At 37.6% G+C, this 27,355-nt stretch overlaps 1 protein-coding gene and 2 long non-coding RNA genes across 4 annotated transcripts; 2 read left to right on the forward strand and 1 right to left on the reverse strand.

Annotated features, from left to right (window-relative positions):
• Nucleotides 1-3,072: 3,072 nt before the first annotated feature.
• On the forward strand, nucleotides 3,073-7,254 carry LOC145137451 (filament-like plant protein 2). 2 transcript variants are annotated; one of them, XM_079071581.1, is made up of 6 exons: nucleotides 3,073-3,389; nucleotides 4,048-4,181; nucleotides 4,361-4,502; nucleotides 5,234-6,494; nucleotides 6,564-6,624; nucleotides 6,756-7,254. In XM_079071581.1, exons 2-6 carry the CDS (start codon nucleotides 4,089-4,091, stop codon nucleotides 7,149-7,151), a joined length of 1,953 nt encoding a protein of 650 aa, XP_078927707.1. In that variant the 5' UTR covers nucleotides 3,073-3,389; nucleotides 4,048-4,088; the 3' UTR covers nucleotides 7,152-7,254. The 2 variants fall into 2 exon arrangements, with proteins under 2 accessions (XP_078927707.1, XP_078927708.1); XM_079071582.1 differs by having other exon boundaries at nucleotides 4,078-4,181.
• An 850-nt stretch (nucleotides 7,255-8,104) lies between these two features.
• LOC145138492 (uncharacterized) lies at nucleotides 8,105-9,229 on the forward strand. Its single transcript, XR_013721550.1, has 4 exons — nucleotides 8,105-8,391; nucleotides 8,473-8,586; nucleotides 8,680-8,753; nucleotides 8,939-9,229. It is a non-coding gene; the product is annotated as an uncharacterized LOC145138492 (long non-coding RNA).
• Nucleotides 9,230-11,143: 1,914 nt separating this feature from the next.
• Nucleotides 11,144-12,252, reverse strand: LOC145139917 (uncharacterized). The gene is made up of 3 exons (XR_013722035.1): nucleotides 11,921-12,252; nucleotides 11,453-11,797; nucleotides 11,144-11,366 (listed from the first exon to the last, which is right to left on the reverse strand). It is a non-coding gene; the product is annotated as an uncharacterized LOC145139917 (long non-coding RNA).
• Between the last annotated feature and the right edge of the window lie 15,103 nt (nucleotides 12,253-27,355).

A 27,355-nucleotide genomic window follows, 5' to 3' on the forward strand; every position in this document is an offset into this window, starting at 1 on the left:
TTTATATTAGAAATTATAGTATTTCAAAAACATATTCTAATGTACTATTTTTTATCCATAATGGAAGTGATATTTATGTTATATATTCTTTTGTACTATTCAATATATGTTCAATATCTGTGATCCAACGTTCTAACGTCGCACAGCCCGACGTTTTCGCCGCCGTCAGGGATGCTCCATTCCCTTCTCAAGTGCTTCATACCTTTCTCGGATGCTCCATTCCTTTCTCAGGTGCTCCACAACATTCTCAGGTGCTCCATTCATTGTTACATGATCCATTCCATTGCCACATGCTTCATGAAATCCAAATACTCTATTGAGTTCCAATTGTTTCACTGAATTCAAATGCTCCATGCGAATGCTCCAAATACTCAACTCACAATTAACAAACATATTTTATTTGATGCTTGTTCTTTTACCAAAAAAATACACGGATCATTGCTACCAAAATACTTTTAACTAATCCTCTTTAATAAATGAAGGTTTTTTTGACACATGTCATCTTCTCCTTCATTTTGACACTTGTCATTTTGTGAGAATTTTAAAAATTTTATTTTCTACTTGTCATTTTTTAGGGATTTCAATTTTCTTAAAATAAAATTCCATAAAATTGTAATGGTTCTATAAGGAAATAAAATTATCCTATTAATTTGGTAATAAATTCTCATAAATACTTCAAACGATTTAGTTTCTTTTGCAAATTTTCAGAAAATTACATTATGTTATGTAAAGTATTACATTATAAAATATTTCATATTTATATATTGATATTAAAATTTTATTTTTAATAAACCCGTGTCACATAGTTATGAATAATCGATTTTCAAAAACCTTTAGGTGCATTTAAAACTCAAGTGGGATTCGGTTCAATTCCCTACTATAGTTAGAAACACAGTTTTCGGTTTGATTGTCAATCAAACATTTTTCTTCAAAAACCAATTGTTGTTCGTGCCAATAAAGAACCGAGACAGAATCATCAATTTATTTCTCAAATAGTAAACAACGTTATTTTAAGTTTAAAGACATACCAAATCAATACCTAATCAGTGTAGATCGATTCGATTTTCGCTTCCAACATCTTCCATTTTTCGAATCCAGTATAATTTAGTTCTAACTAGATACATGGCCTTGAGATCCCTTTGTTTAATAAAAGTAGATATAAACGTTAGAGGTCATGATTTTGTTGGTTCCACCTTTCTCATTTCAATTTCATTCCTTTTCACTTTTTGACCATTTCAGCTTACAAAAGCTCATGATTTATATCGTCTACATGGACATAAAGTAGCGATGCCTCATAAAAGGTTTAAGTAGTGAAATTTACTCAAAAAAGAAAAATAATGATACTTATTATTATTATTCTTTTAATAAAACAAATCATTAAATTCGAACATTTGTAACACACAATTATATGAAAACAAAACTGGCAAGATTATTATCATATATACTTTAAAAAGCATAATGTGGGTCTCCGCAAGAAATAAGAACAGGTTGAGAAAAGACAAAGTATGTTATGTTTTATAATAAGTCTTTAAAGGCTTCAAAAGATAAGCACAATGCCGAGACTTACTATTTTTACAAATATATATGATTATTGTATAACATATGAAAATGTTTTTGTAAGACCATATCTTTATTATTGGTCTCATAATAGTCGATGTTCATTAAAGTTATTATTTTATTACTTATATATGAATTCGTTTATTATATTAATTTACTATAAAATAGATATATATTTTAAATACTTACTTAAATTAAAATTTTATCTTTTTAAAAGTTTAAACGATATACTAAGTACTAACTAAAATCTATCTTTTGATCTATGTTATAACTTTTTGTCATTATTAAAGTACTAATCATAAAATATAATTATATTTATAAATAATTAAGTTATACAAAATTATATACTTTTGTTAAATCTTTTTGTATTTGTATCGAGGGCCTAAAATACTCGTACACTTAGCTGAGTGACGCTCCATGATGATAACTAACTGACACGTAGCTGCACCTACTGTCCCCTCCTTTTTGTTTCACTCCAACACTTTCTCTTTTTTCTTTTCATTTTTACCAATTTTGGTTCATAAAATTAAAATGAATAACACATTTAAAAATCAAATGAATGGTCCCATAAAATACTAAAGTAAATTACAGTATTGGTCTCCATATTATTAAGTTTTGTACCGATTTAGTTTAATTTCCAAAATTTGACACCACTCATTTCCAAGTTACCGTTAATGTCTTTGCTTTAAGTACATAAAAACCACTAAAATGTCCACATTTTTGTCTTTTTTTTAATTGGTCTTTTCTTATTTTTAGAACTATTTTTATTATCAAATAAAAAAATAATAATAAGAAAATAATTGGGATCCATTGATCATACCACTTGCCATATACAATCACCACTACCACCAACATATACCACTACTACCATCATTTTTTATCAAACCGAATAGATGAATCTAGAACAAAAAACTAAAACAAATAAAGATCTAGAAACAAAATCCCTAAAAATCGACTATGGGAAGATAAGAATGAGAAGATTGAGTTCGATGGTGGGAAGTAAATGATATCGAAAAGAGGTTTAGTAGTGGTATAAGGAGAATGAGATCGACAACGTTGGGGGGGGGGGTATAACATGACAATGAATGCGATATGAATGGTGACTGAGACTGTGAAAATGATCAACTAGATATCATCGGGAAGAAGATACTGTTTGACAACATAATGAAAGTGGTAGCCGATAGTTGGCTCCAATGTTAGCACCGACATCAACATGACGTTAGAGATGACATAGTTAATATTATGTCACATGTCAGTATTCAAATATAACAACGCTCATTTTCACGAATTTCGTCTTCTTTTCATTTCATGCTCCTTAGTTTCTAATATTAGGATAAACCAATAATGATTTAGAGTTATTTAATATATTAAGATATTAAATAGTTAGATGTACAACACTTATGATATAAATATATCTGTATTTCACTTTGCTAATAAGTAATAATTTAATAACACGAAAACATACAAATAATTTGGCTACACAACCGGGCACCGCTTGGGTTCGCTCGCAGGGACTCTGTACCTGAGACACTGTACTAAGAGATGACTTTTATTTGTCGAGCCTTTTCCTTTTTCTCTCCTTTCGCCATGGCCACACTCTTTTTTTCCCACTCAATTCTTCCACCACTTTCTTCACCCTTATCAAAACAATTCATCTGTCGGTGGGTTTGTCTCATTTCTACCAGAAGTTCTTCAAAAAATCGTATCAATTCTCTGCTGCACTCTAAGTGTTTGTTGAAAGTCCTCTACCAAATTTTAACTTATATCGTAGCTGTATATGGTTGTTTGAAGGTGAAGACACGCTCAATCTTATCTCATTTGGGTTCATACAGGTAAGCTTTTAATTAATCTGTCTACATTTGTTGATTTCTACTTCTATTTCTATTTTTTGTTTCGTTTTACTACATTCATCTTGGGTTTATATGATCATCAAGATCTTCCCAACTTGTTCAGAAATGGCTGAAACATTGTGATTCATTCTTGTTTTCTTCTTCCTTTCATGGATGCTTTGAGTGAGCATTGTGGAAAGCTTTGGGTTCTTTTAACACAAAGTTTCTATAAACCAGACATCAATGAGGAACAGAGAATAATCTTTATATAATTAAATACACTAAAAATGAAGATGAAGAGGTTACATCAAGTCATTCGATGCAGACAAATCTGTTATTTTTAGTGCTTATATTAATATATCTTCATGCAGTAGGGACACTTAAATGGAGAAATTCTTGGAATATGAGTTCTTTTTCTTTATATATCTTTCTTCTTCTATTTGGATCCAAAGTGATAGCCTAAGCTAAAGCAACCTAACATTTCTTTATGTACTTTTCTTTTTCTATTTGTATAAAAACTTTGAGTTAAAACTTAATATCCGGTTTTAACGAGTTGCAACATTTTTCCCTTTATAAAGGTGCAACCTTTTTATTAATTAAGAATTCTTTTTTTAAAATTTCGTACTTTATTTCCCTTTTTTTCTTTTCTCCTTGTATTTAGTTGGAAATTTGTGGTGTTATTATCATCAAGATCAGTAAATCATGGACCAAAAAACATGGTCTTGGAGAAAAAGATCTGTCCATAAATCCGTCGATGGTGAAGCTGGAATCTCTATAAAAGGAAATGAAGAAGAGGTATTATATAATAATATTCCATTAATTTTTACTTAAATTTTAATGTAATTATTTACTAGTTCAGTAGTTCTTCCTTACCAAAAATGACAAGAAGTTAACTGGTCAAAATCAATAATTCCCACCAAAAATATTGTTGTTTTCTTTTTTTAATTTTCTTGTTTGTGTTTTACATAACACAGAGGATTCAGTATGATAAAGAAGCAGCTTTAGAGAGGACTGTGAAAAACCTCCATGAAAAGATAGCTTCTCTCTTATGTGAGTGCAATTCCAAAGATGCCCTCATATCCGAACATGCAAAAACTGCACAAGAAGCCATTACAGGTTATCATTACCTCTCTTATTCTAAATATTTCAAAGATCTTAACCGGTGTTTGTTACACTGAACTGAACTGAATTGGACCCGATAAACCTTTTTGGAGAAGGGGTATTTTCGTCTTTTGCCCTTACAAAAGATCCGGATTGAATCCCTACCCTACCTTTTCCATCTTTTTTGGTGAGACAAAAAAGCTGCAACTTTTATTACACTTGACTGAACTGGACCGAACTGAACTGATTTTGACAAACTTTTTAGGAGAAGGGGTATTTTCGTCTTTTGCCCTTACAAAAAATCCGGATTGAGTCCCTACCCTACCTTTTCCATCTTTTTTGGTTAAACAAAAAAGCTGCAACTTTTATTACACTGAACCGAACTGAATTGAGTTTGACAAACTTTTTAGGAGAATGGGTATTTTCGTCTTTTGCCCTTACAAAAGATCTGGATTGAGTCCCTACCCTACCTTTTCCATCTTTTTAGGTGAGACAAAAAAGCTGCAACTTTTATTACACTGAACCGAACTGAGTATGACAAACTTTTTAGGAGTAGGGGTGTTTTTGTCTTTTGCCCTTACAAAAGATCCTGATTGAATCCCTACCCTACCTTTTCCATCTTTTTTGGTGAGACAAAAAAGCTGCAACTTTTATTACACTGGACCGAACTGAACTGAATTTGACAAACTTTTTAGGAGAAGGGGTATTTTCGTCTTTTGTACTGTTTTTGATTTGTGTTTATATAGAGCGGGAGAAGGCTGTTGAAGAATTGGCTCTACAAAATCAAGAACTGGAATCCACAATTAAGCAAAAATTAGAGGCTAACGAGAGATTAGTCCACTTAAATTCTGCATTAAAAGATTATCGCCAACAACTAACTTCTTTAAAAGAAGAGCAAGATCAAAAAATGGCAAATGAATCCATGGAAGAGCTCAAAAGGGCAAATAAAAGATTAGAAGACAAAGTCAACGAGTCAAACAAAGATCTCGCAGATCTAACGGTCCAAAACGCTCGACTTTCCAACACGCTCATGATCAAAGATGAATTAATCGAAGACATAAGCCATCAAATGTCACAAGCCACAATCGAATTCAACGACCTAATCACACGCCTTGATTCAATCGAAAAAGAAAATGGGATTTTGAAATATGAATATCGGGTTTTAGAAAGAGAGCTCGAGGTACAAACCCGGTGTGCTGACGTGGCGTCCGGGCAGCAGAGAGAAAGCATGAAACGGGCAGCGAAGTTGGAATCGGAATGTCAGAAGCTTCGATTGTTGGTGAAAAAGCAGATCACCGGGTCGGGTCTTGAAGGTTTGGATAAACGAATGGGGTTTTTGATAAATCGGTTATACGAAGTGGAAGAAGAAAACAAGATTTTAAAAGAAATAATAAGAAAAAAAGACGACGAGATTTCCAATTTGCAAAGTCAAAGTAATCAAATGAGTCAAAGTCAACGCTCGATGATTGGAGACATGGATATGAGTTTGATGGATGATTTTGTCGAGATGGAGAAATTAGCTATCGTTACTTCGGACACAAGTAATCTTGATTCCGTAGGGAAAGAAATCGTTTCTTGTGACGCAAGTAATCTAGTCCACGTGGCATCGGGTGATTGGTTAACAAGCATTGTAAACGCGATTACGGAACAAACCCGTGTTTCGGAAAGAAGTTTCGATCAAGTATTGAATGAGATTAGAAAATCTTTACAATGTGAGGATTCTGTTAGCGGTTACATTACGTGGAAATCTCCGGAACCGGAAAGAGGGATTCCGGAGGTGGAAACGGAATTGGAAAGCGTGAAAGAGTCCAAAGCAATGATTGAGGAGCAATTGGAGAATCAAAAGTTGGTCAACGAGGATCTTGACCATCAAATTTCGGTTGCTAGATATGAAATAAACGAAGCAAATCAGAAGATATCGTCTCTTAAAGTGGAATTGGAAGATAGATGTCATTGTTGTGAAGAATTAGAAGCAACATGTCTCGAATTACAACTACAGCTAGCAAGGTAAAAATTACTATTTTACCCTTTATCCGCTTTTTCACTTTTTATTTATTTAATATTTAAATTACGCAGTTTGTCCGATAATGATGCGGAAAATGTAGAAGTCAAGCAAGAGGCGAAGCCACTCCAAACTGTAAGAAACTTATTAATCGGTTTCTTTTGTATGTATAAATTCATATTACACTTCAATAACATAATTTTTAAATATTTTATGTCTATTTATTTTGTAAAAATAATACAACATTTTAAGTCATTTTTTTACAGGGTTTGGAGATAACGGCTGCTTCTGCAAAACTAGCAGAGTGTCAAGAAACAATATTTAGCATCGGCCGCCAGTTAAAAGCACTAGCACCGCCACCGCCACCGGTGGCGGCAGAGTTGACCGGTGGTCAGAAGTCAAGGCGGCATTCATGTTTACGTGACCATATGGAGGCGGCAGAAGGCGGTGGTGAGGAGGATCCGGTGAGCTCTCCGAAGACGAAAGAGATGGTGAGTGTGACAGAGAGAAAAGCGGGACCGGTTGTTCGTGTTGGAAGTTGCAAGACACGAGTTGTACCTGGTGCTTTGGCGATTGTACCTAGTAAGAAGAGGGGTAAAGGAACTGAGATATTGAGGAAGCTTTTGTTTAGAAAGAAGAAGGTGCTTACCATTGGTGTGTAAACTATGGAAATATGGTTGGTTGTGTATTTGGTGACTTTGTTTGTGAGTTCGGTTATATTTAGTATTGAATAAAAAAACTTTGAGAAACTGTCCTTATTATTCATTAACCGGATGATAAGTCATACATGGTGTTCAGATATGCATAATATCTACTATGGTATTCAGATGTAAATGCATAGGTGATTAATCTTTTACATGTGTTATTATCGACTAGGTAGGTAGATATTTATTTATAGTTTTTGGACCAAATGATAGATGTTTAGGAAATATATCTGTTATATGTGACTTATTTTTTTATTACATAAACCGATACGTTTATCTAAATACAGTAACATATGTTGGTTATATGTGACAAAAGTACTAATTATCTTCTGAAACTGTCGAATCTGAAGCCAAAAGTTTCGATGTGTTTGGGGTTTTGTTTTTCGTGAAGAAAAACTATGGAGATCTCTTCATATCAATGGTGGCAAATGTTAAACTTTCTTTGATGAAATATCAAATCTATAAAGAAATTGTGTTTATCGGATATCAATAATCGAAAATGGAAAATGGGATATTAGTTATTTTACACAAACTTAACAGTTATAAGTTATTTTTATCGGTCTTAGGGCCCGTTTGATATGTACCTGACTAGTCAGCATTTTTAGCTGACTCGGTCCAGTCAGCCCGTTTGATAAAACCCAGTCCAAATCTCTGATTCGGTCGTAGAAATTTCTCTGATTCGGTCATGAGTGAAAAAGAGTCTGACTGAAAATCTCTCCACTTTGCCCTTGAACGTCCCTATCGTGAACGACATCATAAACGCTCCCTTCATGGACGGAGCATATATAGGGCCAGGGGGGGCTGTGGCCCCCCTAATTTATTTATTTTATATATAGTCCATAAGTATTGAAAAAGTTACATATTATGTCCAAAACTATAAAATTTTACTTTGGCCCCCCTGTTCTTCAATTTTTATACGTATTCTATTTACGCCCCCAAATCATCACTTCAAGCTCCGTCACTCTGCTTCCTCCATCGGCCCTTCCTAGCCTGTAGCCTCCTTCCTTCGACGTCTCCTCCCTCCACCTCCGTCAACGTCTTCCTCCGCTGTGCCGTCGTCTTCCTCATATAAGGGCTTTTTTCTTCAACCCTTGATTTCAATCACAGAGCCATGAACTCCTAATCTCCCTCTGATGTTAATTAATTTTTCCTTTAATTTTTGCAGGTGAGAGATTTCTTCTTCAACCCTCGATTCCATGTATGCATTCATCTTCAATCTTATATTCTTCATCTAATTTGATTCTTGTTCATTTTTTCAATCGGCTGGATGAATGATTAGATGACGAAATTGATGATTGAGCCTACGAAATTGATGATTAATGAAGATTGAGATGTATTTTCTTGTTGACGCAATTGATCATCATGAACTGAAAGTTTGCATTTTCTTTCATCGGTAAATAGCTTGTTACAAGACCATACTATTTACAACGACATTAATTTCATCGGTAAATAGCTTGTTAGATTAAAGATTGTAAATTTTTCACAGGTAGTGGACAAACACTTGGGAATATTGGTAAAACAGCATATTGAGACGAGATTCATCAATAAGGTACATATGAGGTAATTATTCTTATTAATTACTGTTGATGAAAGAATTGTTTTGGTTAGAGTTCAATTATGCAAAACAACATATTGCAATCTGTTCTACAAGATCTTTCAACTTTCCTTTGTATTCATATTATGCAACTTCATCTAAAGAGGAAAAACTAACATGAATATACAATATGCCGGATTTTGATGTGCAGACTCAATTGCTATTGGATGTATTTTTCAGATTTATTAAGAGATTTTCTGAAAATCAAAACAGGGAGCAAGAGCTTGGAGCTGAATAATCCATTAACACAGCCAGATCATGCAAAGGTTGCTGTCTATGGAGAGCCTTGGAGCTGAATGGTGGTTGTATTGGAGGGTTAAGGTTCAAGGGTGGAAAAGAGAAGTCAATTACATCATTTTGTATCTGTGTTATATGTTTATATGCATCTTTTTGAAGAATGGTTGTAAATTACATCATTTTGTAAATTATATTATTTTTATCATTTTAAATGTTTTAATAAAAAATGTAGTGTTATCGATTAAATGGTAAATTATAAAGGACTTATTATAATAAATGTTGTTTGAGGGTAATATAGTCATTTTGCACAGACAGTCAGACACAAAATCAAACAGCAAGTTTCAGTCAGAAGTTAACTCGGTCAGAACTTCTAACCCAGTCAGCTTCTAACCCAGTTAGCTCTAACCCAGTTAGCTCTAACCCAGTTAGCAACTATCAAACGACCCCTTAGTCATAAGGATTATCCGTGCAATGTTTTAAACTTTCAAGGATCATCCATGTTAAAAATTCTTCAAAATGACATACGGTTGTATTTTCTGCCAACCACAAGGACCACTTATGTAATTTTTGTCTTGTAAAAAGGTTTAAAACTTAGGCAAAAAAAAAAAAAAAAAAATTTTGTAAATAACATGGTAAAACTTGTAATACCAATTTAAAACACATAAATCTTAAGTTTCTTACCTTTTACACAATAAATTGGATTTGTTGGCTACTTGAAAACAATTTGAATAGTTTGTTTAATAAAATAAGTAATATCCCATAATTAAAAATATAAATATATTAGTATATTATTAACTTTTTTTTTGAAATTTTGGTTACATTTAATAAAGTTACATGTCAAAGTAACTGATGTTGACGATCGTACTCAATGGCATTTATATATATTAGTGTAAGCATGTAAGTATGTAACTATTTTTGTTTGTTTGTGTATAAATTTAGTTGCTATGCATTAATCATATCTCAACCTCTATATAAGATCCAAATGCAAAACGATGTTGAAACCAGATTGTGAATGTTAAATCATGAATACTAGGAGAAATAGTTGTCTCATCTTCTTTATCCTTTTTACTTCAATTTGTTACTTGATTACTATTACATCTGGTTGCTTTTTTACCAAATGGACGACTTATATTACTAATGGAGTCTCGGATACAATTACAGTTCATATCAAGTCAACAGATCATGATCTTGGAAATCATATTATTCCATTTAATATGGTTTATAATTGGACATTTTGTGAAAAATTTATCGGTTCACGTTTTACTGGTAATTTTTCGTGGGGGCCACGATTTCAAACTTTAGCTCTCATGGATGCTGAAATTATGGGCCGTTGTCGCGTTAGGAAAAATGGTAGTAAATCGTGTTTCTGGTTAGTCAAGCCTGATGGATTCTATCTTTCGTCTATTAATGCTCCATTCCCAAATGGTTGGGTGAAAAAGAAATCATGGTAATAAACTGTAATTATCTTTTTTTATTTCTATATAATAAAAATATTATTATGCTTATCTTAATATTATTATTGTTATTATTATCATATGTGTACATAGTTGGCTTATGACCAATAGATATAGATCTTTACCAACAGAGGAAGGAATGGAATGAAAAAAAAACAGGGGAATCACATTGCTGTTGTAATGGATTCTACTTTCCACACACACACAAACACACACACACATATATATATATATATATATATATATATATATATATATATATATATATATATATATATATATATATATATATATATATATATATATATGAATGTGAACTCTACATTTTGCTAAAAATTTGGACTTATGTTCTACTACATGCATTGTCGTCCTTTTCATACATTCACACATAAGGTAAAAGTCTCATTGCTACGCATAGCTAGGGGTGTTCGTTTGAATGGATCATTTTAATCCGATCCAATGTAGTGAATCCAAATTGAATTCGGTTTTCAAAATGTTGATCCGAATAGTCCAAACAAAAATACAATCCGATCCGAACCGACCAAATTACAACTCGGTTGGATCGATTTTTTACTATTCGGTTTTCAAATTTCTTTAAGTCAAATAACATTCCAATAAATGTAGATGCAAAAATTGCTTAATAAAGATCGGTTTTTATAACCAAGCAAAATACAATTCAATAATAATCCAAGTTACAAAATACCAAACAAGTTACAAAAGACCAATAGTTTTAGTGATTACAAAAAAGTTGCACATTGGCAAATAACGTTTCAAAAAAGCAACATTAGCAAATACTGATGCAAAATCCAGCAGTAAAACTTCATCAACTCAGTCATCTCCATCTTCACAAATCAAGAATGCTTAGATCGCATGTCAATTTAGTCAACTCTGAAAATAAAAATAAAATAATGGTTAAGATATAGATTACATTTTACAAAAAGAACTCTTATAATGAAAACTGTATAAATACATACCTTCATCAAGTTCTTCATTTTCACGTAACTCATCTTCAACTTTTAAGAAACTGTGTGATTTTCGGATCCAATCTTGAGCACATATGAGTGCCTGGACCACTTTAGGGCTCAACGAAGTCCTATATGAATCAAGAACTCTCCCTCCGGTGCTAAAAGTTGATTCTGATGCAACACTTACATCTTGCTCGTGTGGAGCCGTCTTTATCAGTATACTGGACAAAATCAGCCCACACCGGAGATCTTTTCTTCATTCGCTTTCTTTTTCCATTATCCTTCAATGGGGTGTCATTACGAACTGTTGCATCTTGGGATGATCTTGTTTCATTTTGGTCCATTCTCGTTAATCTACACCATTAAAAATTATAAAACGAAATTAAGATCTAACAACTAGATTATGTAAGAATGTAATTTTTCACATGAATAACAAATTACAGGAAGTTAAAATTGACAATGCCAACGAGGTATAACCTGGATAACAAGGTAAAACTTGAAGTGTAATTCTGAAGATGTTGTGAATCGAAGCTGGTGGTGGATGGGAAGTGGCCGATAATTTCAGAACTTGTAAGTAGGGTTGTTTATTTCGACAAGCCGTTGAAGAAGATGACAATCGAGGATGAGACGATTCAATTTTGATCGAGGATACTGATGCATAGAAGATGAGATCATGTGAAGGAGGCATGTTGTGCGATGATCGAGGATTTTGAAGATTCAATTTTGACGATTCGATATTGACCATCAAAAGGAGCCGGCGATTCAATTTATCATTTTGGAGTATTCCAATTGCCACCTACGTTTGATGTATTCTGCCATTGGCCCATTCCTATTAACTAAGATAATGCAATTGAGTTTTTTTGGGCCATTTAATTGTTTTGGGTTTATATTAAATTAAAATAAATATATAACTTTTATTTGTTACCTACGTTAGCTAAGAATTTGCAATATCTTATTGGATTTATACTAAAATCAAATAATATAAATAAATATATAAGTAATTTTTATTTGGTTTTTTCGGGTAATTCGGTTTCAATATTAATAACCAAATCCAATCCAAAATCCAAAATATTAATTCGGTTTTAGTCCAAACCAATCCAAAAATCCAAAAAATCCAAACCAAATAGTCCAATCCGAATTGTCCAATTGGATAATTCAGTTTATCCGAACAATGAACAGCCCTACCCATAGCTCACTCTATTTTCTTTACCTAAGAACTTTTTACTAAAAGTTCACCAACCTTAATCAAAGCTTTCACACCTAACAATCTTCTACTTGAAGGCTTGGACAACTTAGTCTTTCTCTGCCATCTGACTATTGCAACATTCCTTATCACACTCTCTCTCGTTCTCTGCCATGCCTTTATCTCAAACTTTTGAAAGGCCAGTTGAAGCTATATAAAGCTTCAACTTCTCAGTGGTAACCACCTTGGTGAACATATCTGCTGGATTCTTCGTTCCAAGGATTTTCTTCAAATTCAAAGTTCCATTATTAATTAACTCTCGAATGAAATGATACCTCATTTGAATGTGTTTCGTTCCACTATGAAACACCGGATTCTTTGACAGATAAACTGCACTCTGGTTGTCACAATGCAATACACAATCAACCTGTTGCATTCCAAGTTTAGATAGAAAGTTCTTCAACCATATAAGCTCTTTGGCTGCTTCTGCAATAGCCATATAATTTGCTTCGGTGGTCGATAAAACAAAACTCTTTTGTAACCTAGACATCCAACTGATTGTCGTACCTCCGATTGTGAACACATAACTTGTTGTGCTTTTCTCAAATCCACACATCCACCCAAATCTGCATCGACGAACCCTTCTAAGACCACCCTTTTCTTCTGAAACATAGGGAAACCTCAAGTGTTCCTTTCAAGTAGTGTAACAACCACTTTATTCCCTCCCAATTCTCTTTTTCCTGGATTTGACATGAATCAACTCACAACTCCCACTACATGAGCAATGTATGGTCTGGTGCATACCATGGCATACATTAAGCTACCAACCGCAGATGCGTAGGGAACTTTATCCATATGTTCCTTGTCTTCTTCCGTCTTTGGGGATTGTTTCTTCGAGATTCTTAACTGACTTCCCAAAGGTGTACTTCTGGCTTTAGCATTTGCCATGCTGAACCTTTCTAAAACTTTCTTGATGTACTTTTCTTGTGAAAGTTTTAGTGTATCGGTAACTATGTTCCTAGCTATGCTCATGCCCAATATCTGCTTAGCAACCCCTAAGGCCTTCATATCGAACTCTCTGGACAACTACTTCTTAAGCTTGTTGATCTCCTACATGTCGGGCCCAACGATCAACATGTAATCGACACACAATTACAAGATGGTGTGAGGATTTGAATTTATTTAAGTAACAACAGTGATCCATTTCACATCTGCTGTACCCACTCATTTGCATGAAGCTATCAAACTTCAAGTACCACTGTCTTGGAACTTGCTTCAATCCATATAGACTTTTCTTCAGTTTACACACCAAATTTTCCTTGCCAGCTATAAGAAACCCTCTAGTTGTGCCATATAGATGTCTTCTTTTAGGTCACCATGGAGAAAAGTTGTCTTCACATCTAGCTACTCTAGATGGAGATCTTCAGAGGATATAATACCTAAGACAATTCTGATTGTAGTCATCTTTACAACTGGATAGAAGATCTCATTGTAATCAACTCCTCTCTTTTGTTGAAACCCTTTGACCACCAACCTTGCCTTGTATTTTTTGGTGCCATCAATCTCATACTTAACATGAAACACCCGTTTGTTCTGTAGTGCATTCTTCCCTGGTGGGTGCTTGACCAAGGACTAAGTATGGTTCTTGTCAAGTGTAACATCCCAAAAATTAACATAAAATTTTTATTTTTCAAAACGAACCAAAAACCATAAATGTTTACAAAACATAGTTTCCAAATTGTCAAAATCACAAATCAGAGTATCCCAAAATCAATCTCAAAAAATATAAAGGATGTGCACGATCAAACCTTTTCCTTGCCCCTGTCTTCTGGAGTACCTGAAACATAAAAATCAAACTATAAGCCAAAGCTTAGTGAGCTCACTCCAACGTACTACACACAACCAAACAATATATATAATGTATGTTGGGTCCACAGTCTCCAGACTGGATTACCCTGGCCTACAACCTCCCAGTTGGATTGCCACTCTGGCCCACAATCTCCCGACTGGATTGCCACTGGCCCACAATCTCATGATTGGATTGCCACTCTGGCCCACAATCTCCTGATTGGAATGCCACCGGGTTCGTTGGCCGACAACACAAAATAGTGTAGCCTCAACCCAAACCATACTATGTCGACATATGCAATAGATAAAATATATAACAACATACAGATAAGCATACAGATCTCAACAGACCACTACAACATAGTAGGATGCATAATCTACTAGGATGACATTAGTGCCTTCAACCCACAAGCATAGTGAGGAAAAATCACCTTACAGTTTGAAAGATAGCAGAAATGAACGCTGCTCCAAGCGCCAACTCTACAGGTCACCTATACAACAAACAGTGACCTAATCTCAATCTATAGCTCAAAATACCCAAAACACCCCCAAGTTGAAACGTCTCAAATTTCAAAGGAAAATTTTCATTTTTATTTATTAAAAAATAAGTCTTACAAAACATTACAATATATTATTATATAAAAGAGTATCTTAGCGGAAGTCTATAAAAATTTATTGATGCTTTGATGCCGATACAGTCATGCGTGAGCCTTTCCATGATCAGATGAACAACCTGTAAAACATTTATTCAACAACTGTAAGTCGAGGCTTAGTAAATTGCCTCAAAATATTCAACACCACAACACATATAAAATGCATACACACAATGGCCTTCAACATATAGTTGGACCACCTCTCGGCCTTCAGCTGGTCCACCCATTTTTCCTACAACATATAATTGGTCCGCATCTTGACCTTTAACACGAGGCTACTCTGCTCGAGTCTATTAGCCTTCAGCACGAGGCTGGTCTGCCCTCAACTCAATATATAATAACATACACATATATAAAAACAATCCACATAACAAGAAACTAACTATCCAAGTTTAATTGCCTAAGTGCATACTACAGGGTAACTATATCCTAACTGTAACGCCTGCAGATTCGGGCTAGTCAATTTATAGATAATAAGCGTTAAAAATGACTTTTTGATAGAATATTATTTAGCATAAATAATCTTAACCAAAGTTATAGTATATGTCACAAGGATTCCGCACATATAAAGAACGCTGAAATCCAACCTATAAAAAAGAAGTTATGACCCGTCGAAGTTTCGCGATTAAACCGACACGGTTTTGTATATCGTAAAAAGTAAATTTTTGATAAACTACTTTTTAGCCTTAGAGATCTAAATGAAATTTGTAGTATACGTTAAACAGAGAGCGTGCATATAGAGAACGTCCAAATCTGACTTCGTTTGAGAAAGTTATGATATTTCTAAGATTTAGCGCAGTAGTACACAACTCGGAAATCAAATTTTAGATCGATCAATTTTTAGCCGATTCAACCTAAATGATAATTGAAGATCTCGTAAATATGATCTCAATGATATAAAGATAGTCGAAAACGGACGTCGGATGACAAAATTATGAATTTTTAATGGACTTTAACTGCCTAAGTCTGTTAAAATATAACTTTAAAAATAAATTCAAAATTAGCCGACGAAGTCTAAACGAAAGTTGTAGATCACGTCACTACCTACGCGTGGATATAAAGAACGTCAAAAACGGAGCTCGTATGCGAAAGTTACAGATTTTAGAAGATAATTAGTTTCAGATCAAAACCTCGGAGTGACACGTGGCATAATCTCAGCCACACCTTCTTCTCCACGGATTTGCATGCGATCGTGACACCTGGAATGATTACGCCCAGCGTACCCATTATGTACGCCCTGTGTATGCAGATTTCCCAGCCTATAAATAGACTGCGTTTTTCCCTCATTTCCTCCCACCTTCTCATCCACTTCTCTCTCAAACACGCCCAAACCCTCTTTTCCTTTCCCTAGCACCTCCTAGGTGTTAGTAGTGAGTCCCAGGGTGCCAGAAGGCCTCGAGAAGAAGAGATTTCAGCTCAGAAGTTCTACCCGCGCAGGACCCGACTCCTCGCTAAACCTCCTTGTAAGTGAGTTATGCTTATCCTTATTTAAGTATAACTTATGTTTAAGTTCATTATCGTTATTATGAACCTATAAACAAGATTTATCAATGATTCAAATTCGTTATACTGATTGATCTACTTACGGGGATGATGTTTAGGCTGTGATTTAGTGAGGTGTTTAAAGTAGGATTTCCAAACAGTATACTTCGTATACCAAATGGACCCTACCTCCAATATGATCCTACTTGGTTGTTCCTTACTTGATAGATTATGAAAGTAGACTTTGAGTTAATGATAAATCGAGACTAATAATTAGTCGCAATAAACGTTAGACTAAAACTTAGTAATCATAATACTAGGTTTCGTCGACGGAAAAGACAATTGTTGGAAGCGAAACGCTGCCCAAATTTCGAGTCATCACTTTAACAAGTGAGTGCATAGTTACTTTCATCTTACACATAGATATGAAGTATTTAATATTAATACATGCTATGCGTGTTTATTATCTGTGTTCCTGATATCTATGCTAGATGAACGATTTATACATGTTTTACTTGATTTAAACTGTATATGTATTTTTATACCTATAAATATATTGGGTAAAGATGGGTAGATGAAAGATGATTTGGATGATGGGAGATGAAAGATGATATAGATGTTGAGAGATGAAAGATGATGAGAAGCCTTGACTTTAACGCTGATCCGGTCATCTAGCAGAGTATAGATGACTACCACAGACTATTCTAGACAGTCCAGTGGAACGCTAGCATGCTCACAACCTGTAGGTGTTTTTGAACTATGTGTTCACCAGATGTACTCTAACAATCCTGGAAGCTGCACCTAATGGATAATATTGGCAACTGTGCCTAATACATAACCTTTGAACTACGTGTTCACCAGATGTACTCTAAAACCCTGGCAGCTATGGACTTAGTGCCTTACAAATGAATATTGACAACTATGGACTTAGTGCCAAACAGATAACATTGACAGCTATGGACTTAGTGTCTATTAGATAACCCTGTCAGATATGGACTTAGTGCCTTACAAATGAACATTGGCAGCTATAGACTTAATGCCTAACAGATAACATTGGCAACTGTGCCATTGGAAGCTATGGACTTAGTTCCTGTTAGATAACCTTGGCAGCGATGGACTTCGTGCCTATTCCTTAGGAATGAATAATTGAAGAATAGATGATTCTTAGGAAAGATCCTTAAGAATAAAGAAGATAATGGGGATGGGAAATTGGGTTAATTGTTTGATGATTAAAAATAATAATTATATAATCGTGGGTTTAAAACCCTATGTACTCACCAGATTTCCCAACCTGACCCACTCAGTCTATTTGTATCACAGGTATCTGTAACACTCGGTTTCAGATTTGCCTCGTTTCTTGGGGCTGCGGCCCATTCATCAGTTGTTATGAGGCTTAGGGCTTCGAGAAAGGAAGGATTTAGGCCATTTCGGATGTAGTTGTCGTGGTATAAGTGATCCAAGCGTTCGTTTGTGTCTGTGGAGGTCAGGGTATGATCGTAATTTGATATCTCAGTCTTTTACGGAGTTTGGGTTTGTTCGGGAGGTTGTAAGGTTTGGGTGTGTTGTTAGGAGCGTAGGGCTTCTTGCCACCTTTTCGTGGATATAAGGTTCTTTAGAATCAGACCTAGGATGAGGGAGTTATGGTATTTTGAAGTTATTGGCAGTTTTGGCCCCTAGTGGAAATATTTGGCGGATTAGTCCCATGCATGCAAGGATGCATGCGCGTGTTTAGCTGGGTATGCCCAACGTAAGCTGGGGTACGCCCATCGTATAAAGAAATGTTGTCGCGGGTGGTCTTTGGGTACGCTTAGCGTACCAAGGGGTACGCGGGGCTTACTCCCTTCAGCCATGAAACCTTAAATTTGGACCCTTGACCCTATTTAAACCTCATTTTTTCATGAGCCTCATCTTGTACCCATCCCACAGCCTCCTAAACCCTAGAAGACGACCTTTAGCCATATCTTGGAGCATTTACGTCATTGTGAAGAATTGTTTTAGCATTTTTGTCTACTTTGAAGCGCTTGGAGCTTGTTGAAGAATCGCCACCTGGAAGGGAGCTTGTAGATCCTAAGGTTTTCCATCTTTTGCAGTCCATTGGAGGTAAAAAGCTTTGATCTTGTCTTCTCATTTCTTAGATATTCTTTTGGGGATGTTTTGGCCAGTTTTAGTCTCTTGTGGAGGCCCTTTTGAGTTAAGGTTGTTTCAAAGGTTTGATCTAGTGGATCTGGACATTTTAAGGGTCCCTTATTCATAAAGGTGCAAGCTTTGTGGAGTTTTTGAGTTCATGCATGAGTTAAGTCCATCCATTAAGCTCTTTTGAGGTCTAGAGCCTCATCAAGTCATGTATGCTTGTAAAGTCGCCAACTTTACTTGAAAAGTCATCCATAGGAATTAGACTGGAGAGTTGGAGCAAGGTCTGAAGTGATTAAGTGCTTATTGGGTGAAGTTTGGAGTCCAGGGAAGTACGCTGGGCGTACCCACCTGGTACGTTGCGCGTACTGGCCCCAAAGGGTGTATGCTTGGTGTACAAGATGAGTACGCAGGGCGTACTCGGCTTGGTTGACCTTTATTATTTTGATGACTTTTTGGGCTCTGGACCTTGGACCAGGAGTTGAATTTGATTGACCATTCAGTATTTAAAGCCTTTTTTGATATTGGGCCTTCTCGAGATAGGTCCATGATGGATTTGGGCCGAATTGGGGTAATTAGGCCTTATTGGGCGTTGTGGTGCTATTTCGAGTTCGGGCTATCTTTTGGGTTTGGATTGCATGGGGTTTTGTTGGGCTAGCTATGATTATGTGTTTTGGTTCAGAAAAAGTAAATGGGCTTTAGGAAAAGGTCCATGTAAGGGTTTGGGCCTAATTTGGAAAATTGGGCCATTACTAGGCTTTTATGGATCTTGGGGTTTTGGATCTTGTTTGGTTTTGGGCTTGGGCCTTAGTTGTGCGTCTTGTTGAGACAGGGGTAAATTGGTCATTTTAACCCAAGTTTGGATTATGGATCATTGTTTGGAGCCCAATTGCTAATTGGATGATATTTTGGTATTGTTAGCTTGGGAAGTTGTCAGGGCAGCAGATAAGGATTTCTTGCAGTGAGCTTCGACATTCGAGGTGAGTCTCCTCACTGTTCTATGGGTCGAAAGCACCAATACCGGACCATCTGGTTCATGTATTGTAGGAAGACCTGGGGGTTATCCCTTGGCATTATGTATGAAAGACTAGGAGGCGGCTCCTGGCACACTGTATGCTAATTAGCTAAGTAGAGTAGATTGTATGCTAGTTGTCTTTGTGATGCTTGCATGGAAGACCCGGAGGTGGCTCCTAGCACTTGTCAGTAAGACCCAGAATTGTAGCCCCTGGCTTGGCAAGAAATACCACGAGGTGGCTCGTGGTATAATGGCAAGACTATGTGCGGCACATAGCACCTTTATTGATTAGGATATATGAATGATATGTATGGCTCGCGGTTATATATGACTTGTATGGATCGTTGGATATGTATGGTATGTGGTATTTGGGGAACTCACTAAGCTTTGTGCTTACGGTTTTCAGTTTTTGTTTCAGGTACTCCAGTTTTCAAATGAGTGAGCTCGGGACGATCGCAGCGCAAACACCCATGTTTTCCGTAATATGTGATCTTTGGGATTAGACTCTGATATTTGTTTTATTTGAAATGCTTTTCAATATCTTGAACAAAGTTACAATAGTGTTTGGTTATAATAAAAATGAGATTTTTACCTTGGATCTTTGGGTCGTTACAAGTTGGTATCAGAGCCTTGGTTTGAGGGATTCAGACATACTCTCGGGTGTGCCTGAACTCAAACTGAGGGTTTGATGAATTTTTTTATAAAATAAGAATTTAACTAAAAAGGAATTTCTAATCAAAGAAAGGGGTGTGATGCGTGAAATCGGCCGAGCTCAAGTAAGTGGTTCCCAGAATACCAATACATATTTATTATGTTATATGCTATGATTATGAGAATTGCATGCTAGATTAGGGCTAAGGATATGCTCAGTATTTCTTGGTAGGAGAGATGCCTTTTTATGCCTGATTGTATGAGCTTTAGAATTGCATGCTAGTATAGAATCCTGATAAGAGGATAGAATGGCTTGATTAGAGTATGTTGGTTATATTTTTCCATTGTCTGAATGCTGCTTGCTTTGTGCTTTGTGGGACTCGTAGTGATGTGAATTAACTGCTAAGTGAATATACTAAGTCACATGTAGCACATGTTAAATAATCTTAGAGTGATGTATTTGACCCTACCGCGCTGCTCTTGTTTGAGTCCAACCGTTCTAGGGTTGAGTCTTTTTACTCGAAGGATTATGTGATCTCTGTTGCATGTGACTGTATTCATGAGGAAGCTAATTGACATTGGTGGGATTCCTTCAACAGCTGTGGACTGGGTGAGTCGGGAACCTAGGAGAGACTAGGATATGCTTCGGTGGGTTAGTAGTGCGGTTTAGTGAGTTTTGGGTGTATTCGTTTGAGGAAGTGACTTAGAGGATTCGGGAGGATTGCTGAGGAAAGTATGAATAGGTTTGGAAGGTAGTATTGGGCCCGTACTACTGAAAGCACAGGATCCATACTCGAATTGGTAAGAGTCTTGGATAATCGAAGAAGCTGATGGGAGGAGGATTCTTGGGTATGTTTTGATGGCTGGCTTGTCGTCTTTCAGTTTGGAATTGAGCCCTCAGGGAGGTGATTCTGGTTCTGGTTTTGGTTTTGGTTCTTGTTCTGGTCCGGGTTCGGGTTCCAGCTCAGGTGCGGGTACTGAGTTGATTAGCGAGCGGTGTTGGGAGTTCATCTCATCGGAGATTTCTCGTTGTGTTTCGGAGATGTTGGATGAGCGCTTGGGCGCGTTCCATGCGGAGGTTATGGATAACACGTTCATGACGAGTTTCTGCCCCGAGGAGGCGAATGTTAGATATGCTTCCTGCCTGTTGAAGGACCGGGCACGTGATTGGTGGGAAGTGATTGGTAGTGAGTTGGGTGATGATGCGGTTGATTCTATGTCATGGGATGACTTATCGACCAGGTTCTGAGCGGAGTTTTCCCCGGCGATTGAGGTGCAACAATTGGCGCGAGAGTTTCTGGATCTCCGCCATACTACTGAGACTGTGGCAGAGATCACCGCCAAGTTCCGGGAGAGGGCTTTATTGGTACCGTAGTATGCAGCAGATGAGGAGATGAAGAAGTTGAGGTATCATGACATGCTGCGGGATGATGTCAGAGAGTTCGTGAGTATTTCAGGGTGCGAGACCATGAATGATATGATTTCTAGAGCCCGTGAGTGGGAGAGTGACTTGGAGCACATTGGTAAGAGGGGGTCAGATCAGGTGCAAACATTGGAGGGTCCCAGGAAAAGTCCTAAGATTTCTGACCAACGTGTGAGAGGCCAGCAGGGCCGGAGTCATTGCAACACTTGTGGGAAACTGCACAATGGATTTTGTCATTCCAGGGGTTGGGCTTCTACAAGTGTGGCAGGGTTGGTCACATCAGCAGGGATTGTCCTTAGGAGGCAAGCCCGTTATGTTTTCACTGCGATCAGGTGGGCCACAAGAAGGCCGACTGTCCGATGTTTTTGGGAGGAGCAGTGAGTGCGCCTGCTCCGGCTACTTTGAGGATCACCGATAGACAAGAGGGTAGGACAGGAGCCCAAGCGGAGAGGAGTCGGACTTTGCAGTGACAGACAGAGGATATTAGGACTCCAGCAGGCGATGTTGCGGGTATGTATCTTTTGCTTCTTTTAGGTTCTATCTGTATTTTGTTGTTGTTATTGTAACGCCCGGTTCCTGGTATGTGATTAATTCATAATTTATTCATTTTTGTATAGAAACTCGACGAGTTGGAGGCCCCAAACTCGTCGAGTAGAGATGGATTGGGATGCGGGTTAAGAAGTCTACTCGACGAGTTGAGAAGCCTCAACTCGACGAGTAGGACTGGCAAAATGAAACCCTAATTTTTAGGGTTTTGCACCCTATTTAAACACCTTAACCTCCATAAGCTGGCCTCATTTACAGTCTCCATTGTCCCAAACCCTAGCCACAAAACTCTAATTCACTTTTGATAGTTTTGAGCCATTTTTGTGCATTCTTTGTGATTTTGAAGAAGAAGATACTTGAAAAAGGAGCAAGGGCATGTAGGAGGAGAGTAGATCCATAAGTTGAGCTTCATTTCTGGTTCATCTGAGGTATAAAGCTCCTATCTTGTCTATAGTATGCTTACATCTAGTTTTAGGATGTTTTCTTCATGATTTGGTCCAAGTATGTTGGCTTTTGGGATTTGGACGTCCCATGTGGGCAAACCCTTCAGATCTCGGGTCTTTAGGGGACTTCATGGCATAAAGTTGCCATCTTTATGTCCATGGAAGTCCCATGCAACTTGTAGACCACCTTTTTGGTCTTTTGAGCCATGTAGGCCATGCATGCAAGTAAAGGTGGGAACTTTACGTGACCAAATCGTCCCTAGAGTCCAGATCTATGACCCCATGGCTTACCTTGAAGTTTTGATGGCTTTTGGAGTTGGATCTAAGCCATTTTGAGTTAGGGTTAGGGCTCATTTCTTCTAGGATGGGTCTTAATGGGTAAAGTCGGAAACTTTACCCTCCTGGATGTGTATTCGGCCCAGCTCTGGAATATGGGACTTAGATTCGAAGAATAATGGATTAATGCATTGAGAAAGCTTAACAGACTGAAGAACTCGAAGAGTTCATGGAGGAACTCGACGAGTTGGGTCGGAGTGTTCCGATTCTGTAAAAGGAAGGACTCGACGAGCTCAAGGACGGACTCGACGAGCTGATTTGGGAAGTCCCAATTCTGTTGATAGGAGGAACTCGATGAGTTCGTGAAAGAACTCGACGAGTTGGATCGCAATTTCAGGGTTTTATGATTTATGGAACTCGGCGAGTTGATGGACCAACTCGGTGAGTTGAGTCAACCTAGAACGTTGGCTTTGACCAGAATGTTGACTTTGATTTTGACTTTGACCAAAGTTGACCCTTAAGGGGTTATGAGTATGAAAGAGGAATTAAAGGAAATATTTTATGTGTAGGAATTTGAGTGGGATTGATTTCAGAGCTGAGGACCCTTCTGCTACTTCACAACATTTGAGGTGAGTTACCTTCCAGTAGAAGTGGGTCGAAGGCACCAATGTCAGCCCACTAGTAGCTTATTATAGTAGAGACGATTGTCTTTGTGATAATTGTCTGGTATGCCACTATCTGTTATGCTTTATGTGCTAGTATGCTATGATATTATGTGATAGTGGTAGAAGGGATGGAATAGACCCCGTTACCGGTCGAAAGGGCCGAAGGGGTAGGCCAACACCCAGATATGCTAGGCAGTATGTGACTTATGTGTTTATGTACTAGGATGTTATGGGGTAGTAGTAGGGGGTGAAATAGTCCCCGTTACCGGTTGAAAGAGACCGAAGGGGTAGGGCATCACCCATATATGCGAGGCAGTTACCGGTTGAAAGAGACCAAAGGGGTAGGCCAACACCCTGATATGCTAGGCGGTTACCGGTTGAATGAGACCGAAGGGGTAGGCCAGCACCCAGATATGTTAGGATGTATGATATTGTATGGTATGTGGTATGATGGAGTAACTCACTAAGCTTTGTTCTTACGGTTTTCAGTTTTGGTTTTAGGTACTTCTTCCTCGAAAGGAAAGGAGCCGACATGATCACATCGCATCACACCAGGATTTCCGCACATGAGATCTTTGGGAGTTATACTCTGATGTTGTTTTTGTTGGATTATGTGTCTAAGCCCATAACTATAATTGGTATGTACTTGACCTGATAGTAGCATGGTCCATTTCGGGTTGCATTCACCAAAACAATTTGATAGGATGGATTTTTTGAGAAAGAAGTTATTTGTGATTTATTAATATATTACAAGTATAATATATTAATTGAGAAATCATATTATTTAATTAGTATTGATCAAGAATTAATTTGGAAGTAATTTAGTGATCAAAAGAGACTAATTAAATTAACGGGGACTGATTATGTAAATCAGTGATACATTTAGTTTGGGCCAATGATCCATGATTGATTAGTGATGGACTAAGTTTATGTGAGAGTCCATGAAGTGTTAGTCCATAAGGCTAATGAGTTAATGGATTAAAGGCCTAAGTGAATTTGGGTTACAAGTTAAAACCCTAGGAATTCCAAACTATATATTGAATCCCTAAGCTTGTAAAATCGCTCCTAAGCCTCCTAAGGTGTATGCCTAGCCGATTTGAGCTTCATAACTTTTCTCTCATATTCATCCTTTGTTCATGGTGTCTTGTGAACCGTTTGAGGCATCAAACTTGAGGTGCTAAGCTCTTTAAAGGCCAAGAACTACAAGCTATAAATAAGAGGTAATCTTCTAACTAGTTTTTTATGTTTCAAATATCACCTTTGCATGCTAGATAGGCCTCATGCTTTGGAAAATGAATTTTGCATGTATAATTAGAGAAAACTTATATCCAAAGCATTAGGGTTGTATGTGCACCATAGGGATGTTAGAGTACATAAAACCCAACAGTTTTATCATGACATGTTTTGACTATTGATACATTGGTTTTGGATACGAGTTGTTTATATGATGTTTCCAGACAAATGGTTTTATAACTATTAAATTAAAAATGAAATTTTTGGTCTTGAATTTTGGGATGTTACAAGTTGGTATCAGAGCCTTGATTTGAGGGATTTGGACACACCTTCGGGGGTGTCTGGACTCAAATCGAGGGATTGAGAAATTTATACAATGAAAACAATTTTTCAAAAAATTAAAATTAAGGGTTTTGAGAAAGAACAAGGAGTGTGATGTGCGTAATCGGCTGAGCTCAAGTAAGTTTTCCCCAAGATACCCATACATGTTTGTTATGATACATGATATGATTATGAGAACTGCATGCTAGATTAGGGCTAAGGATCTAGGAAGGATGCCTTCTATGCCTGTATTATGTGTATGAACTTTAGGAACAGCATGATAGTACTGATTAGTCAGTGATATGATGGCTTGATTAAGATATGCTTGGTTTTGGTTACTGAATGCCCGAATGCTGCTTGCTTTGTACTATTGGGAGTTCTAGTTATCTTTAACTAACTAGTAAACGAATATGTTAAGTTACATATTACGAGGATTAAATAATTTCAGAAGGTTAGGTTTAGCGCTACTTCGCAGATCTCGTTTGAGTCTAACCGTTGTAGGGAGAGACCTCTCATTCGAAGAATTATCTGGTCTTAGTAATATGTAATGGTATTTGCAAGCTAGTTAGGGAGAGGTAGCAGGGACTTCTTATGCAACTGATGGCGGAGAGTGGGTCGGAGATTACCCTAGGGTAAGCGTAGGATGAGATTAGCATGGAAAGCAATAGTAGTAGAATGAACTTGGTGAAATCAAGGCAATCCTTGAGGAAAGTATGGATAGATGTGGAAGGTAGTATGGGCCCATACTACTGAAAATAGAGGATCCGTACTCGAGTCAAGGAGGGATGAGATAGAACCAGGAAACTTATAGTGAGTGTGAGACCTCTCGAGGTTATGTATGAACCTGACGATTATGTGTTTTGTTTCAGAATGGTGGTGACACGTCACAGAGCAGAAGGTTCAGGGTCTGGGTCAGGTTTGGGCACGGGTTTGGAGCTAGTTGATGATGGGTTGCGTGACTTCATAGCATCCGAGATTACGAGAGGCATCTTTGAGTCGACCCCGATGATTTTCGGGTTGATCAAGGAGGGTATCATTGAGCTGATGGAGGATCTCCTTAGGGCATTCAGGAGTGACATGCATCTGGCCAGTCAGGGACTCGCACGCTATCCTTCAAGGATTTCAAGGGATGTGGCGCGCCAGACTTCAGCGGGGTGAAGGATCCCATTGTGGTGAGACGATGGATCGCGGACATCGAGTCTGCGCATGTGACGAGCTTCAGCCCTGAGGGGTCAAAGGTCAGGTTTGCTGTTGGTTGTTTGAGAGAGCGGGCTAGAGACTGGTGGGAGACAGTCAGCGATACTTTGGGAGCTCTAGCCATTGAGGCTATGACCTAGTCGGACTTTGTGACCAGATTCCGAGCAGATCTCGCACCAGCTGTGGAGATTCAATAGCTAGCCAGGGAGTTTCTGGATATGAGACAGACTACTGAGTCGGTGGCAGAGATTACCGCCAAGTTCAGGAGAGGGCTTTACTGGTGCCTCAGTACGCGGGTGATGAGGAGATGAAGAAAACCCGATACCATGATATGTTGAGAGCTGACATTCGGAAACATGTCAGCTACTCAGCATGCCTGACTTTGGATGATATGATAGCAAGGGTGAGGGAGAGGGAGATTGATATAGAGCACATTAGGAAGAGGAAGGCGGAGACTAGGCAGACGACTAGGGTTTCAAGGAAGAAACCCAACGGTTTCGACTCGAGGTCGAAGGGCTAGCAAGTCCGGAGACGCTGTGGGAAATGCGGCAAAACGCATGAGGGAGTTTGCAGATTAGGGGCATCGGGCTGCTACAAGTGCGAAAATCTTGGGCACTTTGGTAGGGATTGTACTGCCCCTACCCCCACCATTCAGACATCAGACCTGATTTGCTTCCATTGCAATAAGAAGGGATATAAAAAGGCCAACTGGCCGAGATTGACATCAGGAGCGCCAGTGGCGGCGCCAACTCCAGCGACCCTGCGGATCACAAATGGCCGACAGGGCAAGTCAGATGCTCCAGTGGTGAGGAGCCGAGCCTTCCAGCTGACCGCCAAGGAGGTGCG

Source organism: Lactuca virosa, chromosome 9, assembly GCF_052849685.1.
Source record: "Lactuca virosa cultivar CGN04683 chromosome 9, Lactuca_virosa_CGN04683_v6, whole genome shotgun sequence".
NCBI classification, from domain to species: domain Eukaryota; kingdom Viridiplantae; phylum Streptophyta; class Magnoliopsida; order Asterales; family Asteraceae; genus Lactuca; species Lactuca virosa.

Coding starts and splice junctions, on each gene's coding strand:
- LOC145137451 (XM_079071581.1), top strand. CDS start 4,089: ATGGACCAAAAAACATGGTCTTGGAGAAAAAGATCTGTCCATAAATCC. Junction 4,182..4,360: donor TAAAAGGAAATGAAGAAGAG/GTATTATATAAT, acceptor TACATAACACAG/AGGATTCAGTATGATAAAGA. Junction 6,495..6,563: donor TTACAACTACAGCTAGCAAG/GTAAAAATTACT, acceptor TAAATTACGCAG/TTTGTCCGATAATGATGCGG.